The sequence below is a fragment of the Anoplophora glabripennis genome, unplaced genomic scaffold, assembly GCF_000390285.2.
Source record: "Anoplophora glabripennis isolate ALB-LARVAE unplaced genomic scaffold, Agla_2.0 scaffold602, whole genome shotgun sequence".
Taxonomy (NCBI): Eukaryota; Metazoa; Arthropoda; class Insecta; order Coleoptera; family Cerambycidae; genus Anoplophora; species Anoplophora glabripennis.
The window spans coordinates 249,418-262,074 of NW_019417005.1; the positions used below are offsets into that span (position 1 = coordinate 249,418).

At 30.2% G+C, this 12,657-nt stretch overlaps 1 protein-coding gene across 1 annotated transcript in view; it reads right to left on the minus strand.

Annotated features, from left to right (window-relative positions):
- The window catches only part of LOC108912493 (facilitated trehalose transporter Tret1-like), a 43,629-nt gene extending 33,289 nt beyond the window's left edge, over positions 1-10,340 (minus strand). Inside the window, exon 1 of the mRNA XM_018717725.1 lies at positions 10,091-10,340. Within this exon, the coding sequence (XP_018573241.1) occupies positions 10,091-10,133 (43 nt within the window). The 5' untranslated portion in view covers positions 10,134-10,340. The remainder of the gene's footprint in view (positions 1-10,090) is intronic.
- Positions 10,341-12,657: the final 2,317 nt, after the last annotated feature.

A 12,657-nucleotide genomic window follows, 5' to 3' on the forward strand; every position in this document is an offset into this window, starting at 1 on the left:
AAATAAACTTGCCGATATTCCTGAAGAACCTTTGCACATTATTGTTATTTGAATAATACAATTTATTTTTTTTAAACTAAAATTGGTTATTCTAATATTGATAAATCCCACGTATTTTTAAAGGAAAGTTCGTTTCTGTCATTTTTGTCTGATTGTGTGCAAGAGGGATAGTGTTATAGTATGCGATAGATAGTGTGACTTTGTCCTCATAGAGGGCTTTTCTCTCTGTCTCTCTCTTTGCTGTCGTTGTTAGGAGTCTCTGGGGCTTCCCCAGCATTTCAGAACACCTAGAGTGGGAGTATGGGGTAGAACGCGTGGCCTTTTTAGCCTTCGTCATCGAGCTATGTTGTCACAACGTATGAGAAAAAAAACTGTTTTTGTTCGTAACTCGAAAATGGCTGGAAATATAAACAAATCTCCCCTTGGTTGTTATGAGGAGTGCATTCGCGGTGGGTGACGCAAAGCGGGGTGTCTCAATATATGAAAGAAAAAAAAACAGTATTTGCTTGTACCTCGGAAATAACTCGAAGTATTGAAAAATCTCCCATGGTTCTGATTGGTGATCGAATGAAAAACGTAAGAAATCCGCATGTCGAAAAAAAAAAAAAAAATCGGGACCAACGGTATGTGACGTCATAGAATAAAAAAGTGTTTATAACTCGGAAACGTGTGTTGAATCGAAAAAATCTCCCCACACCCCTAGTTCTATATGTCAGTTCTGCGTTGAATACAAAAGGTCCGAAGTTCGTATGTCGAAAATAAATTTTGGAAACAAGAGATGTGTGACGTCATAGAATAAAAAACCGTATAACTCGGAAACGGTGCGTTCAATCGAAAAAATAATTGAAAAAATCTCCTCACACCCCTGGTTCTGATTGTCCCTTTTGCGTGTAATGCAAAAGATTCAAAGTCCATATGTGGAAAATAAATTTCGGAAACAAGAGGTGTGTGAGGTGACACAGTAAAAAGGTCTTATAACTCGGTGCGTTGAATCGAAATTATAATAAAAAAAATCAAAAAATCTCCCCTACACCCCTGGTTCTGATCTGATTGTCCGTTCTGCGTTGAATGGAAAAGGTCCGAAGTCCGTATGTCGAAAAACAAAAAAATTAGTCAAAAACTGCAACACCAGTAGTGAACGCATTATCTTATCTCTGTAAGGGATCAATGATTGATGATTTGTTGTTTTTTTATTAAATAAATTTCGTATTCAATTACTCCTTGAGGTTCCAGCAATTTTACATTGTGTTAATATTTTTGAACACCTTGTACCACAAATATGAGCACTACCAATGGCATCCATGATACACTTGTGTCAATAATTATTTATACCTAACTAAAGAAATCAACAATAAGAGAGCAGTACCCATCTAAAGATGTACAACCTGTATAATGCAATTTTTTTAAACATAGGTGTTAATATCGTACCAAATTGCAAGTCGACGCACAAATCTAAAAACATTAATTTCAAGTTTTTGAATTCTCCCATTCCAAGGTGATATAAAATAAATAATTAATTAGGTAAATTCATAGTTTTAATTCTAACTTGATTTATTTTATTTAGTATTTAACACAAATGTGATTTCCAAACAAAAGATAAGTTCCATATCTCTTTAATTACATAATTGAATGCATCAAATTTATTTGGCAGTTATTATTTGGCAACAAAGCCACCGCTAGAACTGCCGCCTATTACCAAGTAGAAAAGCTAAATTTTATAGCTGAACGCCGGCTAACAAGAGCCTGCATCCATTTTAGGCTGCCAATTTCCAGCATTTAATACGCAGTCTGTGGCTATAAGCTATATTGTCTATGGTTCAGCTAAACTACTAGGTCAATGTCAGAAGTCATTGACACTGAGAATCAAAAATTAAATATAAACACTGCTTGAAACAAATAGAATCACATAAATGTTTGTAAAAACTTGAAACGATTTTAAAAAATAATTTATATAAATCGGATTACTATTTTTATTTATGTTCGTTTTTTACAACAAAAATTTAAAAAACTAATTATAACTCAACTATTTATTTGAAAAAATAATTTCGTATAGTTAGGGAACACCCCTAAAAAACTGACCCCATACCCTGTATTGTGTATCCCATTGAAAATAAAGATGTTAGCAGATTCTACCGGCAAGAGAGCAGGAAACCAGAGTCGGCAAATTTTGTGCTTGTTTCGAATACAAAAATGGAGGATGTTCCATTTAAAATAATGACGTTGACGGCTATTTGCGGTATGTCCTAAGACAACATATCGTGAAACCTCTACCTAAACATTTTTAGATTTTTAATTTGGCTTCATGTACATCTAATCAAAGTAGTCGTAACCGTTACCAACTAGATTAACAAGGCCTTCACGCTTGGCGCGTGACAACACTTCATTAGTGACATATGTATTACTGAATAAAGCAATAAATCATTAACGATATGGACTTTCGTATTAAAAATGCAGTGAGATTAAATATAGATATAACAAATGTACAGTCGTGTATTGCATATTAGGTATGATAAGAAAAACACTATATAAGTTTTAGTCAGTATTTTTTTTTTGTTGAAAAGGAGTTGTCAATCAAAAACTAAGCCTTTCGTCGTCCGTTCATAATTCTCTTATACAGGGTGATTCATAAATGGTGACCAAAAATTAAACCTAATATTTTTAGGGGAGTCTTTCCTATAAAGTTTTTATCTAGGACGCTTCATTAAAAAGATACAGATAAAAAGATAAAAAATATTGTTAAATAATTTAAAAACCAGTAAGTGAAATAATTTGAAATTGAGCACATGTATTTATGTAAACATTGTCAAAAATCTGAGGGTTTTTCCTAAAATGTACATGCCACTGCTTTACGGTAAGAACATGACATTTTCGGATTCGTCTTTTAATTTTCTACAAATTACTACCCTCTTATGTTTTTCGAAAAAAGCCTGATTTTTGAGTAAAACTGAAAAAAAACAACTGAAAACAGTTTTACTTAAACGACATGACTAATCATTCGGTTATTTATTCGAATAAAGAAATTAATAAGTCATCATTTTATTTGAGTAAATCCTAAAAAATACCTCCATTTCCACGAACACAAGCCCGACATCTTTTTAGTAACGAAAATGTAATTTGTTTGAAATTTATCTGATGAAAAGCATTATTTATTATTTCTTCTAACTGCTCAGAATGTCAAAGTTGCTATCGCAGCTCACTATGTAATTTTAAAAAGTATTATATTCGAATATCGAAGCATGTTCTCAGTTCGTTTTTTAAGTTTTACTCGAAAATCTGTTTTTTTTTCGAAAAACATAAGAGTAGTAATTTGTAGAAAATTGAAAGACGAATCCGAAAATATTATGGTTGTTACCGTAAAGCAGTGGCGTACTATTTTATTTAGAAAAATATGCCACCGATACCCTGCATCTCCGCCACTGGAGCATGTAAATTTTAGGAAAAGCCCTCAAATTTTGGACAATGTTTACATAACAACATGTGCCCAATTTCAAATTATTTCACTTACTAGTTTTTAAATTATTTAAAAAGTTAAAACTTTATAGGAAAGACTCTCCTTAAAAGTCACCAAAGAATACGAGATTTCATTTTTGGTCACCATTTGTGAATCACCCTGTATAAATCAGAGTTTTAAAGCAAATGCTAATAGTAATGTTTAGAAGATAGTAAAATAACAGTTGGTACACAAAAATGTGACTCTTGGAAATATTTAAGTTAAATTAACTAAATAAAAATGCAAAAAATATTAATTTTAGGGGGAAATTAGTTTCTCTTACTAAATCTGTTTTTTTTTTTCTATTTTTACTACTTCCATCACAAAGACGTACACAGCAGGTAGAAGGCACACTTTTTTTATCATTTAATAGTTATGAAATGCACTATACTGTTAACTCAAAATTATGCCCTTAGCTAGAACTTGACTTAAATTGCCGAAATAAAGGGAAATTTCTAGAATAACTACGTATCTAAAATAAAAATTATATTAAGATGACGTGGCACATTTTATAATCCAGGTTAAAGTTAAATTTAGTGGTATCTATCTAAAAAAATACATGTCTTCACAAATTTCATTTCGTAAGAAACCATTTTACTTATTTTTAAAATAAAATCTGTACACTTCCTTGTTGGACACCCTTTATGACCCTGTATAGCAATATATAATGTTTATAATATGTTTGTTTACACCAGTTCAATGGATAGGGAATTAATTAATTTAATCAATGTTATAGCCGGATCTTCACAGTTCGTGACACTAAACAAATTGGAATACAATTTCCGTGATTCTAACCAGAATAGACTATATCAAATTAATTGTATATATAATGAATATTCGATATTGAAAACAATAGGTTAATTTGTTGTGAAAAACATGCATCGAAACAATTTTAATGGTAAATGTTGTTTTGCTATTAATAAGCCTTATGTAAACAAAGTATATTTTATGTAAAGCGTGTAACTAAAAAACTTGTCCAGACTTGGATTCTATCCCAACTAACACAGATCTGTGAAAAGAATTAAAACTATAAATGCCTCATTGGACGAAAAAATATATTACCGGTTTTTAACAACCGTCGCCAGAATATCAAAGTTGCTTTAAATTTGTCATATAAAGTAGTTACAAGACTCGTTCAAAATCATATTCCTCAAATTGAAAATTGCCTTAAAGTCCCCTCTCCTGAAGGAGGGCGTTTTTATGCGCAAGTTTCAGTGAATTTATTAATATTTTTTTGACGGAAGTTTTAGAAAATCTAAGGAAGTTAGAAACAATATCTCTTCACTGTACCTATCAGTTATACAAGTTTTCTCCAGGGCTGGTTTAAAAGCTAACAATACATTCAGAATAAGGAAAAAGATCATATTTTCACCTCTTATGTTTATCATTACATTTCCTAAACTTTACAAGCCAGTCGAATATACAGGGTGAAGAAGTTAACTGGAATAAATTCGTTTTCGGGGAGCAGAATAATTTTTCGAAAAATTCCCGACACATCGCGCATTTTGAGCAATTGTTACATTGAATTAAGTAATAAACTTCACAATTACATTTTAATTTATGCAACATTCAAACTCTTGAAAAATAATAAATGTGATCAGTACGCTAGATTAGCCTTTCTGTCATTTGAGGGTGGTTTCCGCCCTCCTTGCAGGGCTACATTTCGCATATTGCTTGAATAGGGTAGGTACTTAAATACATTCAAACGTTGACATGTCTCGGGAATTTTTCGAAAATTTATTCACCTCCCCGGTAGCGAATTTATTCCAGTTAGTCTCCACCCCGTATAGAAAAGCGCGTACAGTACTATAAACACAATCACTGTCATATAACATATTCATTAATCACAATTATTACATATTTTACATGATCTTTCAAGGCAAAAGATTAAAAGAATTTTTGTATTTCAACATTTTTATCGTTTAGATGGATTTTCTTGTTCCGTCACTGTCTTCACTAAAAGTGTGATTTCTTATCTATGAAAGCTTAGCCTTAAAAGTCTCTATTAAGTAGATTTCACCAAAATGTCTTCGAAATAATTTCCTCAATAGGGCGAAGAATAACAGTACCTACATTTTCAGTCAATATTGGGCATTTTGATAATTTTATACATTTTTGATAATATTTGAACTAAAACTGATAGTTTTACTCATACAATTTTAGTTGTATGCGTACTAGTAGAGAAAAATTTCACTCAATTCGGTGTGGACAGAAACATTATTGAGTAAAACTGAGTGAAAATAAGTCCAATTTTTCTTACAGTGTAATACTCGTAGTGACTCAATCGGTGATTGTAATGTGACTTTTATAGTTAGTAATCGTATTGGAAGCATTAATTATATCTTGTTAGTAATCCATACCAGAGAAGAACAAAAATGGTACCCAAACGTTGAAAAAATTGACTAAATTACTAAATTGTGGTAGTCACCTTCTAACTTAGTCAACTTTTTGGTGATTGTTATTTGACAGTAGTAGAAGTCGTTTTATATAAAACAAATTAAATGATTTTTAACTTTTTTATTAATTATATAGTAAATATACATATATGTTTGTCCAAACGGTAATAAAAATCAAAATAAATGTAATTGGTATATTATTTCTAATGTCTTGTCCAAGATAAAGAAAATAATTGTCCATAGGGCTACCAAATATTTAATAATAAGTAGATTTATAGATTCTTTTTCTTCTCCTTCTCGCGTTAAAAACTATTTTAATATATTTAAACATTTCTTGTCGCTTGAGTTTTTAAATTGGCAAATAGTTGCAAGACAACTTCGAGGACGTCTGGATAAAAATTGTTTTATTGCCTTGCTGTTGAATAGTCAGTCAAAAATAAAATTACGTTTTTTAATTCTTTTTAGTTGCTACTCTCGAGGTTGGTTAATATTGTAAGAAAATTTCAACTTTCGCCCATAATCATGCCACTCAGTTACAATTTATCTTATTAATTTAATTAACAGGTAAAATGAAATTACTTTGTTATGTAGAACTAGCAAAAATAATGAAGTTAGGAGATACGGGGTGTTGAAATTTATTCAGCTATTTCTGAAGTTGTTTGACCTAGAATGATTATATTCGTACTATTTAATTAAGACCAAAAAATCGCTCAATAGATGCTGTTATGCACTGTTACTAAAACCCCTAAATTTCGATGAGTATTTTGGGAATTGAATAAAAAATGTTTTCTAAGAGAAATGGTATCTTTCGCTTTATTCAAAAAGTGTTACTTTCGAATATATATATATATTATTTCCTGAATGTAATCATATACAGGGTGATTCACAAACGGTGACCAAAGATGAAACCTCGTATTCTTTGGTGAAATTTAGGACACTTCGTTAAAAAGATGCAGGGTGTTAAACTTAAAAAAATGTTTTTAATTTTTTTAAATAATTTAAAAACTAGTAAGTGAAATAATTTGAAATGGGGCACATGTATTTACGTAAACATTGTCCAAAATCTGAGGCCTTTTCCTAAAATTTAGTGGCGGAGATACGGGGTGTCGGCGGCATATTTTTCTAAATAAAATAGTACGCCACTGCTTTACGGTAACAATCATGATATTTTCGGATTCGTCTTTCAATTTTCTACAAATTACTACTCTCTTACTATATGGCACCTCGTACTAAAATGTTCTATTTATCTTAAAATGATTTTATATTATTTAATGTGTAAAAAATGTCAATTTTACTCGAAATCCATAAACGATATCGAAATTTTGTAACAGGCAAATTCTGTCGTCATTGGCGCACATACAAAAAAGTTACGGGATAACCAGTGTCGCACAGGCACTAGAAAGAGAACATCCTGTATATGTATTCTCACCAAATTCTATCATTACATTGCCCTTATATAAAAAAAATATGTGTACCAAATTTGAAGTTTCTAAGAAAAGCAGTTTTCAAATTATTTGATAAAAACTAGGTTCTATTCTGTTCTATATTTAGAAGGCTATATATCTCAGTAGGCGTGCACTTTTGTATATAGGTAAGTTAGGCTAAATAGTCCAAGGAACTTGTGGTCAAGCGTTGTCCATCCTTTTCAGGGACACCCTGTATATACATGTGCCCAATTTCAAATTATTTCACTTACTACTACTATACTTACTATATTATGTAAAAAAATTGAAAACATTTTTTAAGTTTAACACCCTGCATCTTTTTAACGAAGTGTCCTAAAATTCACCAAAGAATACGAGGTTTCACTTTTGGTCACGGTTTGTGAATCACCCTGTACAGCAAACGGAAAAATTCAGAAGACTCGATATGTTATGCTTTCGCAATCCTTATTAAAAGTAGAAAATATTCCTCAGATGCTGAAATTATTTATTTTGAAACATGAAACGACGTAGTATCGGTTTCAAACAGTATTACTGTCATTAATTTTCTATCAAATATTATTTTTTTAATTTTGGCTTTTCTAAGAGGACATCTAAACTAAATATTAGCTACAGGATATTCATTACATGACTGTAACCGGTTATTACCTCTGGCAAATTGGCAGTCATCAGACCAAATTTAATAAGGCATTTAAAAAACCATTCCGACAATTTTTTTTTGGTGTTACGTAACCCGACTTTTGAATGCCTAATAGATATGATCAATGTTCGGAACAAGTGGATTCTTGAATTGTACTGCTTTATTAATTATTAACGTTGACATTTGTTTGACGTGAAAAAATTATTTAGGTATATTAGCGGAGATTCCAATTTTTTTATATTTTGATCCCTTGAAGGCTATTCTAAATGTCTTAGATGGGTATGGGAAAAATATAATACATTGTGATGGATGTTTAAAAAATAATAATAAGAAAAATATTGTTTTTTCTTCTAATTCCTTAGCTTTCGTTTAAATATAAAATTATGTACGCATTTTTTAAAGAAATCTATGCTGCCGACGTAAAATAATGAAAGCAATATTAACATACTGATTTATCTAGTCTTGTAGCGTCTTTATATGGTAATGGAATTTTCCATGTAATGAGTAATTAAAATTAAACGCATGGGAAGCATATTAAGGTTAATAATCTTTGGATTGGCTTAACATAAAAAAAACGCACACAGAATGCCTAAGTAACTTAAAATTCCGATCAATCAATCAATTAATGAGTTCCAAATTGAACTATAAAATATTTATCCAATTGTTTTAACTTTAGTAGCACATTCCTAATAATCCTGAAGGATTTAATTTGATGTAGGCCTATCTCTTCCTTAAATTGCAACTAGCATATTTCAGTTCATTGTTTCTCGTATTTGTATTTTTGTTTCATATTCTCCGAATGTTTTTTTAATCTTGATAATCCTAATTAGCCCGAAGTATTTAATTTAGTACATGTTTCTCGCTTTCTTAAAATGCAACTAGCATAAATCAATTCGTTGTTCCTCGTTTACCTTAATACCAGTATTTATCTTTTTTTAATATGCAGCTGATATTTTTTTGAGTTTCCCTAATCCCAATGATCATCAATAATTTTATTTATATATATGCTTATCATTTCTTTAAATTGCAACTGGAATATTTCAGCTAATTATTCCTCGTTAACAGGTTAACAGTAATATTTATATTATCTGATAACTTTTTGTTTCCTCATCCCTAATAATCCTGAATTATGATTATTTTGGGGGCCATGAGGCTTGCAAAAAATATAATAAAATTTCCAGAGTCGTATTTAAAAAAATGAAGATGATGATGATTATGATACATATAAGAATTGATTATGCCATTCGATAGAGGGCAAAAAGTTGCCATGAGAATGTATTATTCTTTTTCCAATATCACCTCAAACAAGGTTGAAAACAAAAACGGATATTTTTCAAATATTTCGAAAACTAATCATGTTAGCATGATTTTTTAGAGGTAAAAGATGGTCCCCTGATTACACAACTTTGCCCCCATTTAAGTTAGTTCGTATCTCTTACCGTTTCCAAGATCCCTGTAGTGAGAAGCGAATTTATAACAGCCTGTATACTAAAATGATACAATATCTTTAAGGGAATTTTTCAAAATCAATCTAAATATGGATCACCCTGTATTCAAACGTCTATAAAAATAAGTGGACAATTTTTCAAAATCAATCTAAATATGGATCACCCTGTATTCAAACGTCTATAAAAATAAATGGACAATTAAAAATTAAAATTCATGTGTTTTAACGTTTTTCCCAACAAAAATATTGTAACTTAAGCACGCACTGTAATACATTGTGTAAAAAACTAATTAACACACGTTTTGAAGATTATTATTTATTTAATTTTGAAACGATTCATCTTCCTTCAATTCTACAAAAAAAAACGGATATAAACAGTTTATTTATCTCTATAAATTTTGAACTAATTAAAAGCATTGTTAGATAATAACATTTTCAAATTAATTAATTATTTATGATATAAGTAGCAGTCCCGGTCTCGATCTAACGATAACGGATAATCGGCGTTGTTAAAAAGAAACGAAACTGGTCTGGCATCGGCTTCATTCTATTCGCGATAAACCGTTTTTTTCCTGCAACTTAGGAGCATTTTGTGCATCAAGCATCTAAACCCGGTAAAGTATAGACCAAGCTGTGCGATATCTTAAATGTATAACAATATATGACCACACTTACCTGTGACAACACAAACGAGTGTATAGCTGATTGGCGCCCACATGTCTTGTTTTCTTGCACACAACCTTTATCGCTTGCTTCTCAGTTGACTCTCTTCGTATAGTTTATACTTAATTTCGACACGGTTACAACGACCAGCTCAGATCATTTTATTTCCAATTTGAAAATCCGTAGTTACTAATGCGAACTATTCAAATATTACGGAGGTATAATATTTCTTAATTTTTATCTTTTAAATATTAACCCAAGATTCTTGTAGATATATACTATAACGGTGTAACCATGGATTCTATTAGACTAGCATGGGAAAGTATACGTAGAGATTTAAACTATATAATAACAGGTTTTTTGCTCTGTTCTCTTCACAGAGAACAATTAACAGTGAGCGTGAATTTAAATTTTCACTCGTTCTATTGTTAACACGGACGATTACTGGCTTCTGATTTTTCAGCCCAGCGCTTATAAATTATTGTTAGAATTTGAGGAATTTCGGCGGATTTATTGATAAGGTACAGATTTCAATTCATGGTAATCTAGTTGCTCAATACCGCGTTTTAGTAGATTCGCTGTACATGAGTTCACATTTCTGTTAATGTCGGATTATGCTTTTCTCTAAACACTTTTTTAATAATTTGTGCGTTTTAGGAAGTCGCCGACTTAACAACGACATTTTATGTTTATTTTATTCTTTTTATAGTACCTATTGGGATCTTCAAAATTATAAAAGAAAAAGTTTTGTATTATTCCGTTGATATCTTAAAGGCGGTCACTGTAGGTTTTTTTTTAATTCTTCCAAAAACTTATTACAGCTACTTTTTGCATATTCCGAGAAACTCTCTCATTCTTTGCAACTTTCTTTATTTTTGTACCTTTGATACATAACTGAAAAACTTAAATATGCTCTTTTCGTTCAGGAATAGGACACCCTTAAGAAAAAATAAAGTTGAAAAGGAAATGAGAGCTTCTTGAAACCGCAACGTTGAAAGAGAAAACTTAATTCCCAGAGAAATTATTTACAAAATATTGATGGTAGAACGTTTTTCCATATTTAAAAAATGTATAAAAATAAAAGAAATTATCTCCCTTTTATAAATAACTCGAAAACTCGTACTACAAACCCCATTAAGTAAATAATCATTAATAATAAATGATTAAAATAAGCAGTAATTAAGTAAAGTTGGTAATATAATGGTTTAAAATGTTCGCAAAATATGCATCGCCAAAATGGGCCGCTTGGTAGACGCAAATTTTATAAAAAAATTGTAAGAAAAATTATCTTGAATTCTTTTAGATTTTAAGGATTTGTTTTTTTATATTTTTTAAGCAAGTGTACAAAAAAAGTTACTTCTTGCATTAAAGATAATTACTCGTATTTAGATTTTGATGCTATGAGTATATTTGACTTCATTTGATGATAATTTAAGACGAGAATTTTTAGAAAAATGTAATTCGAGTCATCTTAACCTTTAAATAATATAATGCGAATCTGAAGTAGGTAAAAATATTAACATGTTGTGATTCTTTGGTTCTAAAGAGTTTAGTATTTAAATTAGAAAATAACGTTTACAAAAAATTTCTCTAAATAGGTTTGGGTGATGAGAGTTAAGACTTCAGTTTATTTACTGTACTGATATATGTCAAACAGTGGTGGAGAAAATGGGAGACAAATTTCGTGTGCCTAAAAGTATTTTAGAAATTCAATTCGAAAACGATAACACTATCAAGTTATTATTCATTTAAATTAAATTTACTATAAAGTACAGTAAATTGTCAAGAATTATAAAACTGTTACAGAAATTTTAATTATTTTTGGGGCAATATTCCTTACAAAAATTCAAAATTTCCATACTTGAACTTTTAATAATAACATTCTATTTAAAATCGTATAATCGGTTTTTCAAACAATATTTTTTAGAAAAACTATTAGGAGCCAAATATATCGACGAAATTTCTGGGGTTTTATTGACGATGTCCCACAGTATTTCCACCACTGGTTGACATAATTGTACACAAATTCCGGTCAGTAAATTTTTCTCTTTACTAAGTCAAATTATCAACTTAAATTTTGTTAGAGTACGTCAAACATCTTCATAGAAATTTAATATTCTATTTTTCCAAATCTCAGTGAAAAATGATTGACAGAATAACCTAGAATGCTTTTTCTTTAACTTAAGTTATATCCAGTATGTTCTGTAAGTTCCTTTTAACAGTAAAAATTTAAAAAAAAAATAATGAGTTTGTTTGAAAGATTGAATTTTAAAGAAATCGAAAATATTAAATTATTTATAGACCATAGTTATTTTCTACTAAAAATACTCGAAACTAAAACAATGACCTTATAACATTTTATCTCTCTGTTTTGTTCTTCTCTGGGTATTTTGCTACCAGCGGAAAAAAATAAAACTTATTTAAATCTAATAATCCTTGGCTAAAATTATAAGTTAAAGATTGTTTTTATGAGATTTAACCTTTTTTCGTATGCGGCAAAATACCCAAATAAACAGCCGCAAATAGTAATATAATTTCAGACGTGATCTTGAAATAAACCTACTGAAATATAGTCTGAA